A 22,182-nucleotide genomic window follows, 5' to 3' on the forward strand; every position below is an offset into this window, starting at 1 on the left:
ATAAATGTGACTCCTCCAGTGTGGTTAACCGCTTGGCTGTGTAGCTGCTGGCAGCTGCGCCTCCCGCCACAAGACAATACCTGTCCTCCTCACTTGTCTCTCCATCTATCTCTCCATCCATCCATGTTCTACTTTCCCTTTCTCCTCCCCGTCCTCATCTCCTCCAGTCAGCTATCTCCCTTCGTCTTCTTTCTCCTCATCTTCCACTCTCCTCCCATTCGGTCCCTCACTTCTCCTCTCTCCTCCCTCCCTCCCTCCCTCCCTCCCTCCCTCCAGTGGCGACACCAACCATCAGGTCCCATCTATCTGTGTTTACGTCAGCAATTAGAGCGTTGTGGCAGCCAAATGCCAGCCATGTCCCCAAGCTACACACACACACACTCAAAGGCTATGCCCTGACAAAACAGCGAGAGAACAAATCACACCATAATTTATAATCTCGCTGCGCTTAAATCTCATTATATTACAGACATATGGATTTGGCGGCATGCACGGCTGGGTGCTATAAATTCCACCAATCGTAAATTATTAAAGGAAAGCTAGAAATGACCGTCGCCTGTCCGGATTAGCTGTAAATCACACTCAAACATGGTTTGTTTAAGGAATTAAGTCCCACGTGGTGTAAAGGACCTAACAGGGTATTACTTTAGTCACTGGGTGGTAGGGAGGGTCAATTTTGAGCTTCCTTACAATATCAAAGGATTACGGGTTCAAGTCATAAAGTAGACGAGGGCTGTCTGATAAGAAACCTGGTCTTTATCTGTGTATACAACAGCAAGCTAAAAAAAATCAACTTCACTAAAGAACCTTGTGTTTCCACCCGATCACTATGTTCTACCAGAGAATGCCCGATAGCCAAAGAGCAACATAAACAAAGCAGGAACCCACAGCTTGTCATACCCGCTCCACTCTGCTTGCCTCAGTCCAACCCTCCTAGCTCAGTTTTTGAAAAAGTGGAATTCAATTTAAGGATAAACTCAGCCAAGCAAAGGTGAAAGCAGGCCGTGAGAGGGCAGCCCCGGCCCTCTGCTGTCAGCTTGGCTTTTCATTATCACTCTGTCATTTCAGTGGAGGTGTCAGGGGTTTCATAACACAAGGACATGACTCAGTTCAGATGGATGCTAAGACATCTGCAGAGTCCTGATGTTAACCTGTGTCTGCTAACACGCAATGTTGTACACTGATGTCATGTCATACAAGGTTAGGTCTGAGTGCGGGAGAAGATGGCGTTTCATCCATTTCTTGCATCCGGGAGCATACACATACTTAGAATGTTAATGTCTGCCACTTTCAGATATACAACAGCACTGCATGAAAATTGACGGCCCATTCATTTGAAATGGGTCGGTGTGCTGACCAAACAACTACTTGCAGTCACGCATTCCTGGCAGATTACTTTATAATCTCTACAAACACACGTCTGTACAGATTTTGTTATCTGAAGCATTCTGGTTTCCGTTAGTAGTCCGAGTAGTATTGACCAATCAAGTTCGAGCAGGCTTTTGGTTGAATGCAGGTTAACAGTCCGTGTGGAGAGCAGAAGAGGAATTGGCCAACAATGGGATCTCATAGCCCATCTGCTATCTTCTGACTATTTACCCGGAAACCCCGAAATATTGGCGTAACTTGGCGTAACCTGCACCTCCCAACACAGCTCCTGGCACTTTACCGCTGTGCTGATTACAGTCTGAACGGCCACTATCTTGCTCATATAATTCGTCCGACATTGGTCTGAGCTTTTGTGGACAAATGATAGATATTTTACTCCTTACTAAATATATGACTTCATTCAGCTCTTTAAACTCTTGGCATTTGAATTGTGTTGGGTTCATGCCTACACACAGAGATGTACAAGGGAAACTGCCTCAATGGATTGGTTCACCTAAACAATTTATACTCGTATAACGATTCAAACGATATTTTAGGAAAAGTTATTCCTTGCGAGTTCTCTTCAAAATAAACTTTCTTCTTCACAGGAAACTTGGTTAGGTTTCGACAACAAAACTACCAAGTGGTTTCGGAAAAGATCATGGTTTGGGTTAAGTACGGATGTTACATGACAAATAAGTCAGTATTTGGGTAACATAACTATGTAAGTGGCGTTACTTAAGTACAGAAGTTACGTGACAAATAAATCAATGTTGACCCATCCATCCTAACCTTCTCCATCTGCGTACTTTGTCGCTCTTTATACTTCCTGGTTCGCAATTACGTGGATTACATACAAATGACTTTCCTGGGATATATATATGAATCACAGTGCATTACTTTGTGTAGCTATAGCTACAACAGTATGAGAACAGCCTGACCCAAATGACAAAGAAACATTTTCTCATTTAGCAGAAATAGCCCTGCGTTAAAACAACATAATTGGGCACATGTTCTCTCACAGACATGAAATATATTCCAGGAAGTCCAGTTTGAGTAATAAATCCATGAAATTGAAAGCTTATCAAACGCCCAGGCACTGCACGGACCAGATCTTACAACTCTGGAAAGTTATTAGTGTAGCAATTTTGTCTTTCATCACAGCAATTGTGACAGTAGAAAATACTGGTGTGGTGATGCACCCCCACAGTGTGACTGGCCTCATTCAAATGAATGAGAGGGCTCTGTCTTTTCCCACAGGACTAAAGTCAGCCTCCACATTGCTTTGGATAATCCACAGAACACACTGTCAATAGAAAGGAGTCCATGGTGAGGTGTATAGAGTATCCTAACACTTCGATTCTTGAAAAGAGTTGGGCCTGTTAAACTTTAGAATTTTTTTTCAAACCAAATCCTATTTACCTCCATTATGTAAAAACTGTCCCTTAAATATTCCATATGTCTTATGCACATTCATAGTATCCCTTGCTCCTCTCATATGTGCATTGGGAATGCCTTTGCTCTAGGGCAGGGGTGTCAAACATGCGGCCCAGGGGCTAAAACCGGCCCGCCATAGGGTCCAATCCAGTAGTCCAATCGGGATGACTTTGCAAAGTGTAAAAGTGAGTTATTTTGATCATAAAGTAAAATACTGTTCGACAAAATGTTTTGTGCCTTTGTAGATACACTGTGATCTGTAAGTTGTAATTAATTAATGATCAGCTGAGGCATAATATTGTTGAAATTGCACCTCTTTTTCTTAAGAAATTTCATGTTGTTCATAATGTTTTGTAAAAAAATGAAATTGGAACATTTTCAGAATGTACGTGTACTTTTTTGCACTAAAACAAAGGGAAGAATTTGGAGTTGTCGTTATTTATAGGTTATTATGATGTGATTGTACTGGTCCGTCCCACTTGATATCAAATTGTGCTGCATGTGGCCCCTGAACTAAAATGAGTTTGACACCCCTGGTCTATAGGGAAAGAAGCACTGCAGATTCCTCAGCAGTGCAACAGGTGCTATCAAAGTGCTTCCTAGTCAATACACACAGAGGCAGCATTTAAAAACATCAGAGGGTGGGACTAAAGAGAGTGGCATTAGACTTTGAATAGAGTGGGATCTAATACATGGATGGTCTTCTTCCTCAGTCAGCCCATTGACTCCGAACTGAGCCTATTAGCAAGACAACACACTACTAATGGCACTGCTACTGCTGCTGCTGCCCCTCATGGAGACCACACACACACAACCCTCTTCACTTTTCCCACGCTATTGTTACCTACAACATTGGTGTATTATAGCGTGAAACCAGATCAAAGTTCCATAAGATAACCATCACGTGTCTTGGATGATGAACGCTAGGTGGGGGACGACATTTTTTAGGCAGAAATTGCATGGAATCAGCCTTTTTGGCACTTAGATCTACAGCGCTGGGATGAATCTGAAGGCAAAGAACAATGTATCTGCAATTATCTACAAGTTTAAACTATTAGTTTCAGGAGAATGTCATGTGAACCTAAAAATAAAATACATTTTTCCCACTAAGCGCCCTTTCCATTGCAGGTAGACATTTTTAATCCATGCAGTCCAACATTAGTTTTTACCTCAGATTTAGAAGTCTAATAGTAATTTTGTTTATATTAATGTGCTTTATTATAAGAACTAATTTTTAATAACAGTCACCTGTTTTATACCCTTTCACTTCTCAGTTACCATCAAACCAGAATTGTGTCACTACAGCAGCACTCAGTTTGCTTACAGTTATTCACCCCACGGAAGTAACCACAGAAGAAAAAACGTTAGTCTTAAACTGTTAGTAGTAATGGTCAGTTCCTCATGTGACCAGCAGGGGGGTGTAGTGGAGAGGAAGACGGGGGACAGGAGGCTTCTCTCACTTTCTCTCACTGACATGCATTATGTCTTGTCCTCCAAAAAACACACACAGAAGCACAGTATGCACAAATGTTATATTATAATTTCCCCCACAAATGCGGAAATATTCCAAGGTTAATAGTTTGTGTCTTCGTACCATAAATAAGCTTTTATCTCGTTATTTTTCCCAGATTAATTCTGAGTTTGTTAAAAATGTGATTGTAGTTGAAAGAGTATGTATGGATGGAAGAGTAGGTACAGTCAAGAAGTAATTTTAATGGAAAGAAAGAATACGCTAAATAACTTGAATTAAAATTTTCATTTCTAGAAAAATGAACCAAGACCGGTTGCAAAACAATGTTTCCTAAGAGGAAGTTTTGGAAATGTTGCACAATAAAACAGCTCACTGGTATTTGGCTTAACTTTTCCCATCATGTACTTGCTTTATTTGTAAATGTCTTGGAGGTTTTGGTTAATCAATGCTGGGGACTTTGCCACACAGCTGCCGGCTTAGTGAACTTCCCTCTGTCTCACTAACTTCAGTCTCTAGTGCGCACTTTATAAGAGTGTCTGGTAGTCCACCTCTTTTTGTTAAGAGGTGGACTTCATTGGCTTCATGGCAAGCAGTCTCTCCAACGGGTGAAAGAGAGGGAGAGAGAGAGATAGAGAGAGGGAGGAGGGGGATAATTCATTCACTTTGCGCACAAAGCGCAGTGGAAATCACCCAGGGGAACGAAACAGCAGACAGAGGGGAGAGGCAGAAGGGTGGGGGGTGTTCAGAAACAGTGTCCACACATGCACACGGACACTAGGAATAAAAAAACTAAATTTATCCTCCGATTCTTTTTCCTCGTAATTTCTCTTTATTTTGTGGAACTAGAAAAAGAAAGACACGTTTTGGTGAAGTGGGCTTTGTCATGGAGGAAATATTGTCACTACTGATTGTATCTTACACAAATTAACACTGATCCCCTGATCTCCCACAGGAGGGGAAACTGAGTGATCTTTGAAGGCGAGGAAGAACTGCTGTGCCCTCTGTCTGTGTGTGTGGCCAATTTTATGGCCAAGAGAAATAAAGAAAAAGCCCTCACATTGAAATGATTAAGAGGTAATGATTTTAAAATACAAGTGTATTGTTTTAAACCAAGAAAAAAAGGCAGATAGGTGTGTGTGTCTGTGTGTCTGTCTGTCAGTTATTGAACGACCCGAGCGCTGCGCGGCAGCACTGCACCTCGGAGCGCTCTGGACCCTGGACACCCCTCCTTCCCTCCCTCCCTCCACCACCCCCGCACTCCCCGCTCAGCCTCGCGCAGCCCAGCTCTAGCCTCACACACGTCGCTGTTGAGCACTGTGAGACCCCCACTCCCCCCTCCTCTTCCCCTCACACCACCACCACTGCCTGCCACCGTCTCTGCGATCCTGCGCTCCCCTCACCGGCTTCACTCCTCTTTCCTCTCACTGATCGTCCCTCTCGGTGTTTCAGCGCAGGGGCTGCACGCGCGATTGCGCTATTGATACCCACTTTACACTGTGTTTGTGGAAAATCAGCCTTTCTCTCTCTCTCCCTCCCTCGCTCTCTCTCTCTCTCTCTCTCTCTCTCTCTCTCTCTCTCTCTCTCTCTGTCCTCCTCTCTGGCTGCGCTTTGGTAACCTAACAGGGAGGTGTTAACTACTTTTGCTTCCACAAAGCGCCTCCCGTTATCTCCGGTGCTGCTGCGCAAGAGCCAGAAGGGCCACTGCTACTGATATTCCCACCCTGCAGAAAAAAGTTTTCGGTTTGTTGTGAGGATAAAAAAAAAGAAGAAGCCGGAAACCGAGGAGTCGTCTGCAGAAGAAGCGGATTCTGCCTCGGCGAGGTGAGTAACACCGACTGTCTTTTTGTTGTTGTTGGGTTTGAAGCTCATACAGTTTGTGTTTCCACACCTTTCTCGCGTCCCGCCGCTTCTTTTTGGTTTAGAAGCGGATTTCGAGTCCTATCAATAAACTTTCTCAGGAATGTTGCGCTTTGGTCGCTGCGCACGGTGGCGTTTCCAGGCTTAAAGAATAAATAAATAGAAAAAGTCACGGAACGGTCTGTCTCCGTTTGGACTCGGACTTTCACGCGTGTACGTTTACATGTGTTTATGTCTCTTGAGGTGTGTGCACGCGTGTGTGTGCATATTCTAGGTTCCCAAACAAGAAAGTAGTTTCTTGAAAACACTTGAATTGTTCAGTATAGTGCGCGTGTCAATGCCATTACCATCATCATACATTAGTACATTACAAGTACTGCACGGCCACACACTACAACCGATATTTAAACTTTGTACAACTGTAATTATTGCATTTGTCATTGCTTTTGATGAAAGCAAGTTATATCCTTTCAGAATTAATGATTACATCCTTGAAAAAAATATTTGAAATACAATCAAATTCTGGGAAACTAATCTTTATTATTGCTGCGAAGCTCCCGAAACATGTTCTATTCCCAGCTAGATCCTCCATTATAAACGTTAGTCAGAAGGCCTGCACTGATTCTATTTATTTAAAGTTGAGTTTTCGTTCTTCACATAAGGACAGCAGTGTTTACAGCTCCCTTTTTCATTTTTTTCGCTGGTTTTCAGTGAAAGTTACTGTTGCCTTGCAGCACTAAAGCGCTAATAATGATGAGGACATGTGGATTAAACGGCCGCACATTGGCCCTGTTTTTTTTGGGTCCAATAAACCCTCTGATGAGGCTGATTTTAATGAATCACTAACACAGATACACATTTATGAAGGACTCCTGGACCACAGCCATACTGTAATAATCCTCATAAACGAATCTGCGTTTTAATCTCGGGTCTATTTATATTCAGCCAAATGTGATTGAAGCAATTAAAATGTAGAAATGTAATTACTAAAACATTGAAAAAACTACAATACAAAACAAAACAAAGAGAAAAGTGTTTGTACAGAAAACCCTCCCCCTATAAGCGTGTGTGAATGCAAGTCCTCAAATGCGCAACAATTTATTCTCAGTTTCTCTCAAAGAGAAACAGACGGCTTGAATTCAAAAAGAAAGGCGACTCGCTGCGTAGCATGCGCGTGCACGTACACACACACACGGGCCTACACACAGTTGGGAAACACCTGTTAACTAGGGAGCCACTATAATTTACATCCTCCCCCTAAATAAGCAGCGCCCAGCCAGAGGAAGTCCCGGGGGCCTTCCGGCTTCATGGCCGAGCACAGTGAGCCAAAATCGGCTTACCCCAAGCGCCAGGTCCCGCTGCTGCTTCGTCGGTGTCACCGGATACAACATTAACTTTTCATTTACATTTTCGGCGTTCTACCGTGTCTCATCTGGAAGAAAGGATTACTACTTTTAACAGAACCCAAGATTTGGGGAAACAAAACATTTTTGGCAAACAACTTCCACGCCTTTATAACTGGAGTTTGTGTTTTTCTTTAATTTGTTTGTGACCTCGCTCCTTTAATTATTTTACGCTTTAGACATGGCGTGACATTTAATTAGTTTTTATTTTATTTTTATTTTTAATAAAATAAAGTTCTTATTTAGAGAGACGGGTGGAGACAATGAAAACCGTGGATGAGATTCCCTTACTTTTTATTTATTTTGTCAGGACTCACAACTTCTGATCTTTTATAATTGAGTTTTCTACTCCAGCCTTTATTTTTCTGCTGGTGTAGGCGCCTTGTTTTAATCACATCCATGCTGGTTTTTTTCATTTTATTTTATTATTTTGAGAACGACCTCACTGAAGCAAACAAGTGAGCAGTCTTGCCCGGATCAACGCGCCCTCCCGCACAAAGCCTCAACACCCAGACCAGAGAATAATAAAATTAGTAGTGTGGGAAAAATGCAGCGGACCTATTAGTAGTAATTTCCAAGTTGAAAAGTCCTCTCACTGCCAGCAATAAATAGTGCGTAAAAGCACACTTTTGGAGCGAAGGTGCACCCGAGGCGGGTCATTGAACTCACCGCACTGTGAAGATTGAATTATAGTTCCTCAAAAATCACAAACTCCAAACCCAGATCCAGTGAAGCCAGTGCGATGAATCCATTCAAATTGGTTGTATTGATTGTCAGATCAACCAGCCCTTCACTTCTAACGACCAGCCGAGCCTTTCCACTTCCAATACACGCGCATTAGCGAGCAATAATGATCTTTTACAAGTGGAAAATTGGGCAGAAGAGGAGATGTAACAGAAACCATATTTTCAACATGTTAAATAGCGTCATAAAAAGTACATACATGCTGACTTGTTTCCGTAAAGTTTTTAGTTTTGCATATTTCTTATTTATTTCTTATCATTATCAATTTGCTGATGAAGAAAAGCGAGCACCTGTAGCCTAATTATCCATAAATGAAATATGACATTTTTCCATTAAAGGCGATGGTACACAGCCCATTCCTCTATATATTACACACATCAGTAAATGCATTCATTGGATCAATAATTTAGATGATTAATGTTATGCAGAGTAAAGCTTTATTTCATATTTTTCCAGTTAATCTTTACACGCAGGAAGGCGGTTTTATAACAAAATTAATGTTTGATTCTTATGTTTTTAATTATATGGTAATTAGACTTTCAGACTGTGTTGACAGATTGATTTCTGGTCCATTACTTTAAGTGTTAAAACGATCATTTAAATAGTCCGATGTTTATTATTAATTAAGACAAAGTAAAGCTGCGTTTTTCTAATTTAAGCTTTATTATATTTCGCTTTATTTAAAAGTGTTTTGTTGTCTTGCTGTCATCCAGAGTGATGCACCACGTTGCCAATTTCTGTATCATTTTATTTTTTTGCTTCAGTTTTTACATCAGTGATTTACAGGCCGCCGCTTATTTCACCTCCACATTTAAACACGCTACGGAAACCTGATATTTTTTTATTGATACGTTTCTATGAAACTCAGATATTTATCTTTACTTTTTATGTATTTTAATTGTGAGTTTTCCTGTGTGTAACAATCGGTTTGGTATTAATTCAGAGACTCGGAGCCTTGGGATTACACAGATATAAATCACATGTAATGATGCCTATTTTCAGCCGGAAATATGAATTCAATTATTTACTGAATGAAACAACACAAAACGGGCCTTTACGAGTAATTCTGCACGTTTATTTTCTCAACCAAATGCAACGTAATAACCTCGATATTTAATTTAAAGTCTCAGAATGTGTTTGTTTTTTTTACTTAATCATTTAGGCCCCATCTCTTTCTACCCTTCCCAAAGGAAGAGTCTGTAGGCGCAAAGAAGAGGGGGAAAGTGTCGAGGTTGGAGGAAAAGTAGCAAAAGATGATTTGTTTGTCAGCGTTTTCGAGTCCCCCCCCCCCCCCAGCCTCCCCCTTCTCTCTCTCTCTCTCTCTCTCTCTCTCTCTCTCTCTCTCTCTCTCGCTCTCTCTCTCAGCAGTCAGCTGTTATTGCTCGCCATTGATCTCGCCTGCTCCCCTCCTTTGCGCAGCGAGAAGTGAACTAAAATTAATGTCCATTTCACACCTCTCTGCTGGATCGATGGCCGCAGGGAGAGAAGTTTATTTTAATTTGGCTCCGAAGAAGCGCCACGTCCGAGACAAAAAATCCTCCCACCTGCTTAATTATCAGGAAACCAGTTAACTTTCACTTTTATCGCCACGTAGATAATCATTAAGTAGCTGGTGGGGAGCTTCAAAATCATATTCATCAGATGAGGATGTTTTTATTAGAGGATTAGAAGCAGAAATATATTTTTTTAATGTAATGTGGATTTGGGCTGCAAGTTTTATTTAACGCCACCTCTGAGGGGGAGAACATGCAACTCACCTCTTTCCACCTGTTCTCTCTCAACACATTTCCTATAAATGTGCATGTATTCAGGCCTATATATATATATATATATATATTCCCATCTTCTCATATTTGGGAATATAAATGCGTCATGACGCGCACCCCCCCCCCCCCCCCCCCCCTCTCACATCTCCCTTCCATAACATGACACTGATAGTAAATTAACCATGGATCGCTCACTCGCGAGTTTGATGACCCCCCCTTGGTCTATTAAGTCCTATCAATATGCACTAATTCCTCATTCTTTATTAAAAGCAGAACCAACTTCTTCTTCACTCCCTCCTCCCCCTCTTTTCTCCATCTCCTCCCCCTCCCGCTCCTCCCGTGTGTGCTTTATTATTTTGTTGTGCTAATAAACACTACATGCGAGAGCTAATTTGACATGCAGACGGTAATTGAAATAAACGCGTCGCCGGTAAATAGCAAGTGTTTGAACACGCGCCGACACGAGAGCGGCTCCCCTTGGAGAGGAAGCGCGTCCTGCGCGGTGTGCATCTCAAAACTTTCTGTTATTGTTGTCTCGTTATCGCTGTTATAATCACCATAATTAAGAAGAGCCGGATGCAATCATTTAATGGATGGATATTGTAGGGCTGTCGCGCTTATCAAACCAACAAAATGGTGTGTGCCCCCCCCCCCCCCCCCCCCCACACTCAATGGAAACGCACACTGCGTTTGGGGCGATTCTGATTGATTTGTTGTTTGAGTTTGCATCAAAAGTTTTAATTTTAAATTTTTCACACACAGTTCACTTTCATGTGTAATATTTAAACTGCATTCTTGTCATTAGTTTTGTTTCTTTTTAAATACATTTCAGGATTTCTATTTATTGTTTGATGAATCAAGTCATTCAAATGTGAATGAGGGAGATTTCATCATATTTTACCAGCTAACAGAAGCAGTATAAATCATATAAATCACATCCTATTCTCTTGTCATATTTTAGAAAATACATGGAAATGCAAAAAGAAAAGAAAAAATGCTCAGCTTTGATATTAATGAGATGATTATTTACCAACAAACAGGGCAAATAAGAATCCTCTCTCTGCAAATACGCACACAGAGCCAGTTATTCCTTTTATTGATGACAGGAAAGCGGAGTCGCTCATGCCCAGTCATTTTCAATCGGAAGGAAATCAGTCCATGTACAGTAGGGGATGCAGCACTGTGTTTAATGGGTTGATTGCATTGGAGAAGGCAGTCACTGGTAATACCGTTACAGGGGGAAATATCACTTGGAGACGCGATCGGCAACAAGAGAAAGTCAAAGAATTAGCCTAATGGCGGGGGAGAGGAGTTGTGTCGGATGTCAGATACTTTCTATTCTCCATATTGCTCCGTGTCTCTTTCTCTCTGTGTCTACCCCCCTCCACCCCCACCGCAACATCATATCTCTCTCAGGTTTCCCCCCTCCCTCCTCCTCGAATCGTCAATTACACCGTGAGCCAGATCACAAGCTCCCTGCTTGGAAAATAAGCTAATATCCCCCCCCCCCCACCCCTCACACCTCCCCAGAAGACACTGTTGGTGCATTTGCGTCCATCGATTGCAGACAGGCAGTATTTGTGTAGCCTACTTATCATTTTTCTCCGTGCAGCCAGCCGGGCATCCAGGCGGGAGACTGATACAGACGGCCTGATCTCACCAAGCCATGCCTAAATACATACACCTTTATGCATCTGCATGACCACACACGAGCACTTTGATATTCACATTGTATGCTTGGCAGCCTTTTGATAAGTTAAAGATTTGGTTGTTGGTCGAGCATCTTCTGACCTCTGGCCTCCATGCAGAGCAGATCGTTCCCCATTGTTCTCATTATCATTATTAACTCCACAATAGAGGATTATTACTGCGGAATCTGTGAGAAAAAAAACAGTGTACCTGGCAACAGTTTTTTTCCTTGTTAAACTTGAGCTAATTGGCTTTCACTCGCATGCAGCCTGTAGTACAAACCGGCCAGCCAGCCGCCTGTCTGCCTGCCAGCCAGCTAGATTAGTGGCTGCTGTTGTACATGTCGGCACAGCACAGCAATAAAGAGTCATAGCAGGGTGGCCGGTGCCACACACACACACACTCAGTCACACTCCTGCAGGGCAGATAGCTCCGTCACCTGTCGGTCAGCAGAGACACACTGGTGTCATCTGTCAGGCTTGTGAGGTTTCTGTGAGTGAGTGCCTCGTCTCTGAGAATCCAAAACGTTTTGAAGTATTGTAGCTTTCAACAGAAACGGATGAATATGAGGCATAAGAGCAGATTGTCGACTCTTGGGTGTCTTTTCTAGCTACCATTTAGCTCCGTGTTGCAGCTGCAGGCATACATATAAATTGCAACATCAATCAAGCACATGGAAATGTTTCATTTCAAGTTGAAAGGGAGGGTCTTTTTTTGTAATTCTGTCCTCTGTTAGATATCCAGTGACGTTAAATTATTTCTGACAGCTTTCTGTGACTATTAATTGTTACTTTGGGAACTCTTTTGATCACATAAACTGTTTTCAAATGACATAAAAAAAAGTGCAATGCTGTACAGAATACCGGCCGATACTGCTGCACCTGACAGCAGCCAAATATTACAAAATAAATCTATTAAATGTCGTTTCGGGGAAAAAGAACGGAAATAGATGCTGGGAATTGGTTTACCAATGATCCAAAAATACACTTTGGGGGTGGTAATCTATGAGCAATGGAATGGTGTGCTTTTCCCATTTAGCCTTGTCTGTACCAGGAATTAGCTGGCCCCGGCTGAACTGGGCCTCGCTGGTGCTGCCATGAATAGAAATCCCTGCCACAGGTCAGGGCCGACTTCCAGAATGATTTTTGTCTGGCGGCCATGACTCTGTCTCCAAAATCACAAAGGCTTATTTGAGAAGTAAATCCTCTTTGCTTTTTCTGCAGGAAGTATTGCATGAATGTCACAGGGAGAGAGAGCGAGAGAGAGAGAGAGAGAGAGAGAGAGAGAGAGAGAGAGAGAGAGAGTGAGTCTGGGAAAGAAGGATGTCCCTCTTCTTTTTTCTTCTTCCTACATTAAAAAGAACACAAATGAATTGAAGTATGTTAAGTAACACATTCTACAAAATGTATGTGTTGATAGTTGACTGCTGCACAAAGCTTGCACGGTCACTCGCGCGAGCTTGTCCAATCCTTATTGATTTTGTTGCTGAATATTGCCCGAGTGCCATTATCCACCTCGGGATGATGTGTGTGTCTGTATATTATCAAATCTTACTCTAATATTTTTCACTGCCGATGCATATGTCTCCCGTTAACTGCAGCAGCTGTTGGCTGAAGCGAATAACCTGGTTACAGATTTCATATCGGAGAGAGGCGAAAGAAAAGGAAGAAACATGAGATTGGATATTTGAAATTCATTTGGAGACACAATTAGGGTTTAACAGCTGAAAGTTAAGACAAGGACAAATAATATGAGAGAAAGTGAGAGAGGAGTGGGGGGGGGGGGATAAATGGGTGTGATTCTTATTCACAAGGACATTTGAGCTTTGCCTCATGGCCAGACATGAATGAGTAGATTTCAATAGTATCGACTGTTGCATCGGACATCAGCAAACACACACGCAGATACACACACCTCCTCACGCACAAGCACAAACACCGCAGTCCGTCTGGAATACTGAGTGGACCTGTGTGCGGGTCAGATCGCGCTTTGTATGCGAAAAAAATCACACACACTGCACAGAGAGGCAGTTTACTTTCTCCGTTTCTCTCCAAGTGTCGTGACTGCAAATATTTAACTTGTGACAGCAGCCTTTAAATAGCACTGTTTTCTTTGTCTTTTGGCTGAAATGACTCTTCACAATGGTGTCTGCAGTGGAAAATATAGTTTTTTGCCATTTCAAAGACTAAACCAGTCCAAGAAAACAAAATACGCCTTTTGGTCCTATGTCTTGTTTTGTGCCGTGTTAATGTGGCATGCATGTGAGCTGCACTGATATGCATTGAGACGTTTTCTCTCATGATCAAGGACTTAATTCATGAACGAGGATGCACACTTTTGTGATTGTTAGTGGCGTTACTTCTATGAAAATGGCTGCAACTAAATAAATAAATAAAATATTTTAAATAATACATTTTTTCCAATGATATTTAATTGTTTCAATCTCAAAGGATGGCATTAGTATAACTTGCCTTTGTTGATAGTCCTAGAGGTTGATGGTTTCCTATAAATATTTATGTGGTTGATTTTTTAGGTTGGTTAAAATGTACAGTTCTGCCATTAGCCTGAAATAAGATGAGGGGTTGGGTGAAGAACGGCAAGAGAACAAGCGTGGCACAGGCTGAGGGTAAACTTTAAAGGCTGTAAATCTTTAGGGCTTTTCGGACATGAACATTTTGTTCTCGGGAGAGTTGTGTTTTGTTTTAAACACTACATGCTTCAAACTTCTGCTTATTAAATACCTAATTCAATTATGGAAGCATGCATTTACATGGTTTGTCATGCACTTAGGTCAATTTAGTTCACTTTAGTTTGTTTTTCAAAGTGTTTTATTCTTTAAAGTCTCTAAATTGTCTGTACCTGATCTGGTCTGTGTGAGTGATGTGTGAGTGTGTTCACCAGAGAGAACGTAAGAGTGGCATAAAATGTAAGAGTGGCACTTTCACGCTTGTCAACAATCTCTAAATATATACCCACGACCGGGAAGTGTGTGCTCACACACACACACACACACACACACACACACACACACACACACACACACACACACACACACACAGACATTTAGACAGGCCTGCGGTTTTGACTGCTATTCTCTATGTCTCCATTAAAAAAAAGGGAAAAATCAACTTCAGCTGCTTTACTTCCCGACAGTCTCAGCAATCACACACACACACACACACACACACACACACACACACACACACACACACACACACACACACACACACACACACACACACACACCAGTCACAGTCGACAAGACATTTTTATCACAAAAATTGGATTCCTTTTCGTTCCTCTCCAAAACTCAGCAGACACACTGGGAAACTCGATCTGACAAGTTTCAGCGCCGTGTTGGAACAGCAAAAGCGTTGGTTACACACTCAAAGCAGCCATGCAAGAAAAATATTTATTCCCACCAGTCAACAAAAAGGAAGGCTTCGATAAAACGAGTGCTCTTTGTCACCAGTGTAGTTATTTGGATCCAATTTTCCTTTTCTGCTTATGCTTCTGTCCTCCAAAGAAGTAGTCCACTGTAACGTGTGGACTTTACATAGAAGCCTTATATGGAAACCATCATACTTCTTGTCATTGGAGGCCTAAAGTGATATTTTCTATCCATAATAACACCATCAAAATACCTTCAACCGCTGAAAATCTGTCTCTGAGCTCTCTAACAAGCAAATATAATCCTATCTTTATTCTTAAAGAACAATAGTAATGTTTATGACCACAATTACAAATTATTTCCCATAGAATCTAGGGAGTTCTCCTGCAGCCCCCCTCCCGGTAGCTCATATTTCCCGAGTCAAATTCCCCATCAGAATGATGTTAAAACACATTGGTGTTGACACTGCAATTTTGCAGACTGGCATGACATTGTCACTTAAAGTGCAGATTTGACGTGAAAAGCCCTCCTCGCTGTTTGTATTTAATATCGTGCCGACAGCTGTATCATTCTTGCACACTGTAATCAAATTATGACAGCGTGGTAAATGTTCCCCTGTGACATTTTCTATTATAAAATGCATATACCCGGTGTCAGACAATGTGTGGGTGGTATCCCTCGGTGGCAAATGGGATTGTAAGTGGCACAGACTGATATTATGCGTGTGTGCGTTAGATGTAATTGCACTTGTATATTGATGACATGCATAGGTGCGTGTCAGCCGGAATTATGATTGTTGTTTTAGAGATAAGGTGAGAAACATCACTTGCTTTTAAAAGCTTTATGGCACTTCTATCAGTGTGGTATTACACGTGTCGTTGAAATACATACAGAATAATGTTTTTGATATGTGAAAGCATCCATACAAAAGCAAATACAAAAGTTAAACGCGGGCAGACGTGTGTGTGTGTGTGTGTGTGTGCGTGGGTGTGTGTGTGTGTGTGTGTTCACATATGCACAAAAGGCCAGAAGGCAGCCAGCTTGTGTCAATCACCCAGAGATTCGTACCCTCTGCTCTGATATCACACCCTCTTCTCTCCTCTCCTTTCCTTATTTCCTCTCCTCATCTCCTCTCTTGTTTCCTCTTCTCATATTTTATAGTTTCCTCTCTCCCGGCCCATTCCCTCCTCTCCTCTTGCTTCCTTTTATCTCCTCTCCCCTACTTTTATTCTCCCCTGTCCTCTCCTCGTTTCCTTTCCTCTCCTTGTTTCCTTGCCTCTCATTTTTTCATCTACTCTCTTCTCTTATTTCCTCTTCCTTTATTCTCCACCACCTTGTTTCCTAGCCTCTCCTCTCCCGTTGTGGCCTGTAAGGGAATATCCAGTGTCCTCTTATTGGATTGGCTGCTTCACGTTAGCGGCCCTTCACTTGCCGCCCCTCGGCCTGCTGGGTAATGATAATAAAATTGAAATATCCCGGTACTTATCAGTGTATTACCTCGCTATCAACACCTCAGACACACTCCTACTTTAGAGGTTATACAGGAGAAAGAGTGATCTGATATACAGCGCGAACAGAGAGAGGACACCGGCAGAGAAAGTGAGAAAGACGGAGAGAGGGAGAGGAGGAGAGGGAGTAAACTGATAGACAGAGAAAGGGATGTGGAGAAAGAAAGACAGGAGTTTTGTCATGGCTACATTTTCAAGGTGCTATTTCCAGGATGGATTGCGGTAGTCAGGGAGGAGAGGGTGAAAAGAGGAGGTGGTGGAGGAAGAAGAGAGGCGGGTAATGTGACTCTGTGGCATCTGTCCAGACCAGAGGCGTGTTAGCGTAAGCCGTCCTCAACACTCCACAGTAGTCTACTGTACATTTGCGGTAATGTAAAACATCTCACATCTCCCCATCTCTCTCTGTCTCTGGGCCCTCTCCTCTCTCTTGGCAGTTGTTGGCGTGTGTGTGTGTGTATGTGTGTGTGGGAGGTGGGGGAGTGTGCCAAAGCCGAGATCAGGTTTGGAAATTGATTTGAATGAGTGTTGTGGACAGCTGATAGCTATAAAAGATTTTCTCCTTTCATTTCCCTGGGAGTTTCTCCTTTGATGTTGGCTGGTAGTCAACGCAGCTTTGAAGCTCGTCGAGAGCGGGCCGCTACTTGATACCGTGTTTGTTGTGTGTTTATGTATGTGTGCACATGACTTCGTGTTTGACCTTTTTAAAGTTATATTGGTGTTGAATTTTATTCACGGCAGCGGTGACTTTCATGATATGGTTTTTTTTCCTAGTGCTAAATGGCATTTAATTGTATCTGATTTAATAAAATGATGTAAAATTACTCATGATAACCTATTTGCATGTAAGCCGAACTGAATGATTATTATTTTTTAATCCAGAAACCATGCGCAAAATCCCACAATCTCTTATGTACGACAAGCACATCTTCACCTGCTCTAAATCTTGAACATATTGTACGCTTAACATGCCACCTTCAAATTGCCCTTTGGGGATAAATATCTCTGAAATGTTATTTGGTCGTTTTATCGGCTGCCTCTCTGCGTTCCTTCGACCGGCCAATTGCACGCTCCAATCTAATCCCCGGGAGGGAAGATTCTAGTCAGTTGCCACGGATGCCGGGGGGGGTCGTGAGGTCAAGTACGGCTAATTTATTCACTCAGTCAGATTTCCTCTGGCTCGTGGATGGCAGATGGAGAGGTCTGATATGATATCACCCATCTGAATCACCCGAGGGAGAAGAGTGCTGGAGAGACGGGAGGGAGGGAGAGATGGAGGGATGAGAGGAGAAGAGATTGACAGGGGAGATGTAAAAAGAAAGGGAGGACAGATAAAATTTGGCGAATTAAAAGTGGTTAGATAGAGAGATAGGAGAGAGAGGGTAGCATTGCCTGCAAGAGTTCAGCTCGACACCGAGTCGGGTGTCAAGCTAAACATTGAGCCACATGGCATTTTATCAGATGTGTGTGTGTCGGTGAAATATGTGTACGTGCATGTGTGTCCTTATCTTAAGACAAGTGGTTCTGGTCCAGTAAGATCCTGGGAGATGGTAGGGCTAAGCGGCTTAGACCGAGATCTGAGATGGAGGAGGGAGGGAGGAGAGATAGCGCTAGGGAGATGAGAGGAGGAGATGAGGATGGAGAGAAGAGGAGGAGGAGATGGACAGATTAGGAGGATGGAGGACGAGGAGGGGACATTTGGAAAGAGATGAGACGTGGAGGGCTGTAGAAATCGCAATGGAAAGTTCTGATGTGGAAACAGTTTGGGGAAGTTTTTGTAAAGAGCAGGAGGAAAAGGGGAGGGGGAAGTGGGAGAAGTTTGGGGTTTGAAATAGTTCTTGGTTTTTTGTCAAAGGGCAGGGATTTACAGGATTTGACCAACAGTGTCAACTGGAGGACACTTTTTCCCAAGAGGTTCTAAATTTGTGGCTTTAACAACAGCGTCCGCTTAAGAACGCTCCGTCCCCAAAGGTTTCGACTTCAAGCCTTGACTTCCAGACGCTCCTTTATTAAAACATTTTCCACTCCCAGACTTTCCACTACATACAGATTGAGGTCAAGATATAGATCTTTGTCAGTTGAAGAAGCAGCACGCCTCTTGTCTCTGAAAGTATCTATCATTAAGAGAAGACAAGGAGGTCTAAGATAAATGTGAAAGGGTGCGCATAGGGATGTGAATTTTTAATAAGGATGAGCTGATTTACGCACTTTTGTCTGCACGGATAATATATTTTGATGGCTGTCCAGAACAACAGAAACCTCAAGGAATGTGTGAAGGGAAAATCAGTCAAACTAATTCTTGTGCTTTGTGTCCCCTCAGTTTGGTGACCACATGAAGATGAGGAACCAGCTTTGACGACCTACGGATGTCCACCCCCCCTTCGGACCATTCGGCTTCGGCAACACATTCAACAAACTTTCCAAACGGAAGGCTTTTACTGCTTAATACCCGGGAGGAAAAACGTGACAATTTATTGTATTTATCCTCTGGACTGAAGTCGTCCAAACTGTGAAGTTTGTCAAGGACTGAATATACCCAACAGCACTTACCTGGCATGGAATGATCTGGACTGAACTGAGCTCAAGTGAATTTGGCTGGAGACAAATTAACTCACTTTAGCTCACTTAAGAGAAATGAACTGAATTCAAGCCAACTTGAACTGACGTTGGCTGATTTCTTTAAGAATACTCTTCTTTCTTACAAACGGCTGTTTTCTGAGCCCCATCCTTCAAAAAGCCAAATCCCTTAAGTCTCCAACCCAGATTCCCTCACTTCCTCACACCCTTTCCAAGGATCTTGGACATTGTCTCAGATTGTATTGAGGAGGAATAATCTCCTCCTCCCCTAAAATCGTTACAATTTCTTTCTTCCTTCCAAACATGGATCTCCACAGGGCAGCATTCAAGATGGAGAGCTCCTCCTACCTGCCCAACCCCCTGGCCTCCCCGGCCCTCATGGTCCTGGCCTCCACTGCTGAAGCCTCTCGGGATGCCTCAATTCCCTGCCAGCAGCCACGTCCATTTGGGGTCCCCGTTTCTGTGGAGAAAGACGTCCATTTGCCATTTAACAATGGTTCTTACACTTTTGCATCAATGTACCACCGCCAAGGCGGAGTCCCACCAGGATTCCCCAACAGGGATTTTCCTCCATCCCTCCTCCACCTCCATCATCAGTTTGCCCCACCTAACCTGGACTGCTCGCCAATCAGTATGCTGAATCACAGTGGGGTCGGCGCCTTCAGGCCTTTCGCCTCACCTCCGGATGATCGGGACGGAGTGCCAGGCGGGTATCAGTCTGCGTTCACCCCAGCCAAGCGCCTCAAAGGCTGCCTGGATGCAGATGCTTCACCCCACCTGCGGTACTCTGATGCGGAGGGGAAAGAGTACGACTTTGGCGGTTCCCAGATCCCTCCTGGAAGTTCGCCCAGCAGCGCCCTGAAAGCAGTGGAGGACAGTGGGAAAAAGATCTTCGCTGTGTCAGGCCTCCTGTCTGATCGAGAGACTTCCTCCAGCCCTGAGGACCGCATTGAACGCTGTAAGTAACTATTGATAGCTGTTTTACATTGCACTCAAGGAAACTAGAACCACATTAAACACATTGACAGATGGGTCACAAATGATAGGCAAAACATGGAAACACAACATTACAGGGCACAAGGGGTCACTGAAGGATTTGATCATATGCAATAGACTTTGCAGTCATTTTGGAGCAACATGTTAGACAGTGCTCTCCACCACCTTTGAAAAACACATAATAAGACAATATCTTTTGGACAAATAGTGTTTGTCTCTCCAGTACAGTTCAGAGTTCAGAAAATCCAGGCTTGTCATTAATAAGGCTTTATGGTGAGTTTTTGCTTAAATGCATATTTGTCACCCATCTGTATAGAAGAATACCTTGTAAGGGATATTAAGAAAAATTCTCGGAACTTATTGCACAATGAGCTCACATAACAAAACATTTACACTCAAATCACAAATACTGACACATGCTCTCCTCCAGTGCAAACACAAATCAGCCCCAAATTGCTTTTGTAGTGATACAAAATGATATGTTGTGCAATTGGTATTGGTAAAATGAGGGGTCAGACCACAGCCCATTACGCATTTTCTTTCAGCTTATTGGAAATGTTTGCACTGATGTATGTTCTCCGAAACACAATGTCACACTTCCAATACTCATCCAACAAACAACTTAAACCACCATATTTGTAGGGTTATTCTACAGAAAGTTGTAATAATTAAACCTGCAAACAGAACACATGCACAAACCTATACAGCAAGACACACAAACACCCAAATCTAATTCTAACTCTCAAATTAAAACCAAAGTACAACTTGCTGCAATTTGTAAAATAATGCAAATGTTGACACACCAGCATCACACACGCCAATAAACAATCCCATCTATGTTCTCTTGTCATCATCTCTCCTGGCTCCCCCTATCCTTGTTTCACAAGTCCACAAGCTCCACTGGTCACATTAGCATTCGCCAGTGGAAGGATGCCATTTGGCCCTCACGCACTGGGAATCTGATTAGTGTTTGTGTGTGTGTGTATGTGTGTGTGTGCGAGTGACTGGTTCAGAGAGTGGCCATGCTCTTTGCCATCAGCATTCATCATTGCTCCACGCTGGCAGACCCGTTGCCAAAAGATTTACCCACATACCCCAAACCTTGGCAGGCCGTTTGTGTGTGTGTGTGTGTGTGTGTGTGTATGTGTGTGTGTGTGTGGGTGTAATAAATAAGCGGTGGGAGAGGGGTTGTAAGAGCTCCAAGCACAAACCCACAAACACTCTTCCAGACACACAAACAGCTCTCAGCATGAGCACCGACATCTCCTACACATGTCAACAAGCTGCATCGGATCTCACTGACAAATTAGGAGAGAGACAGGCAGAGACGTGCCTATAGTAAAAGTATAGTATGTAGAAAATCTGTCTCCTTTCTTCGTCATTCTGTCTCTCCTTTCTTGAATTCACGTCATCTCTCCTTTGTTGTCTTAACTTCTATATTCCTTCTTTCTTTCTTCACTTCTTGCGGAAGAAGTAGAGCCTGTGTGTGTGTGAGTGTGTGTTTGAGGGATGCATCCTTGATGGAACACATGAGAGACAGAGGCGACGACCTGAGACTGATCCGATAAAAAGACCACCGCAGGAGAGACTGAGAGGGTGAGAAAGAGAGGGATGAAAGAAGGAATGGAGAGAAGGAAATTGGGAAAATGACACCCGGTGGCCGGCTGAGGAGGAATGAGAAAGATATCAAAGAAGCACATAAAGTGAGAGAGGGAAAGGGACAAAGACAAAGAGAGAAGAGTAAGAAAGAAATGACAACTCGCCTACGAAATTGGATCCAATTGTTGTCTCATTAGACTGCTAATTTAAAACCTTTTTCACATGCATTTGAAATAGACCTTTTTCCGTTTGTGGCGGCTTTGAGCGAAAGCTACTGGAGCTCAAGAGACTTGTGGTTGTGCCATGTTATCACTACAGATTTGTGAGCACTAAGACGGGCCAGAAATAGAAGAGGAGATGGGTACAGGGCTCCTGTGCT

At 42.9% G+C, this 22,182-nt stretch overlaps 1 protein-coding gene across 4 annotated transcripts in view; it reads left to right on the top strand.

Annotated features, from left to right (window-relative positions):
• The first annotated feature begins 5,749 nt into the window (after positions 1-5,749).
• rnf220a (ring finger protein 220a) overlaps positions 5,750-22,182 on the top strand; it is a 164,368-nt gene continuing 147,935 nt past the window's right edge. Inside the window, exons 1-2 of one of the 4 annotated variants that reach the window (XM_029453171.1) lie at positions 5,750-6,097; positions 18,952-20,166. In XM_029453171.1, coding sequence (XP_029309031.1) covers positions 19,512-20,166 — 655 coding nt within the window. In that variant the 5' untranslated portion in view covers positions 5,750-6,097; positions 18,952-19,511. The remainder of the gene's footprint in view (positions 6,098-18,951; positions 20,167-22,182) is intronic. The other 3 variants (XM_029453170.1, XM_029453173.1, XM_029453172.1) reach the window with 3 other exon arrangements.

The sequence above is a fragment of the Cottoperca gobio genome, chromosome 17, assembly GCF_900634415.1.
Source record: "Cottoperca gobio chromosome 17, fCotGob3.1, whole genome shotgun sequence".
NCBI lineage: Eukaryota > Metazoa > Chordata > Actinopteri > Perciformes > Bovichtidae > Cottoperca > Cottoperca gobio.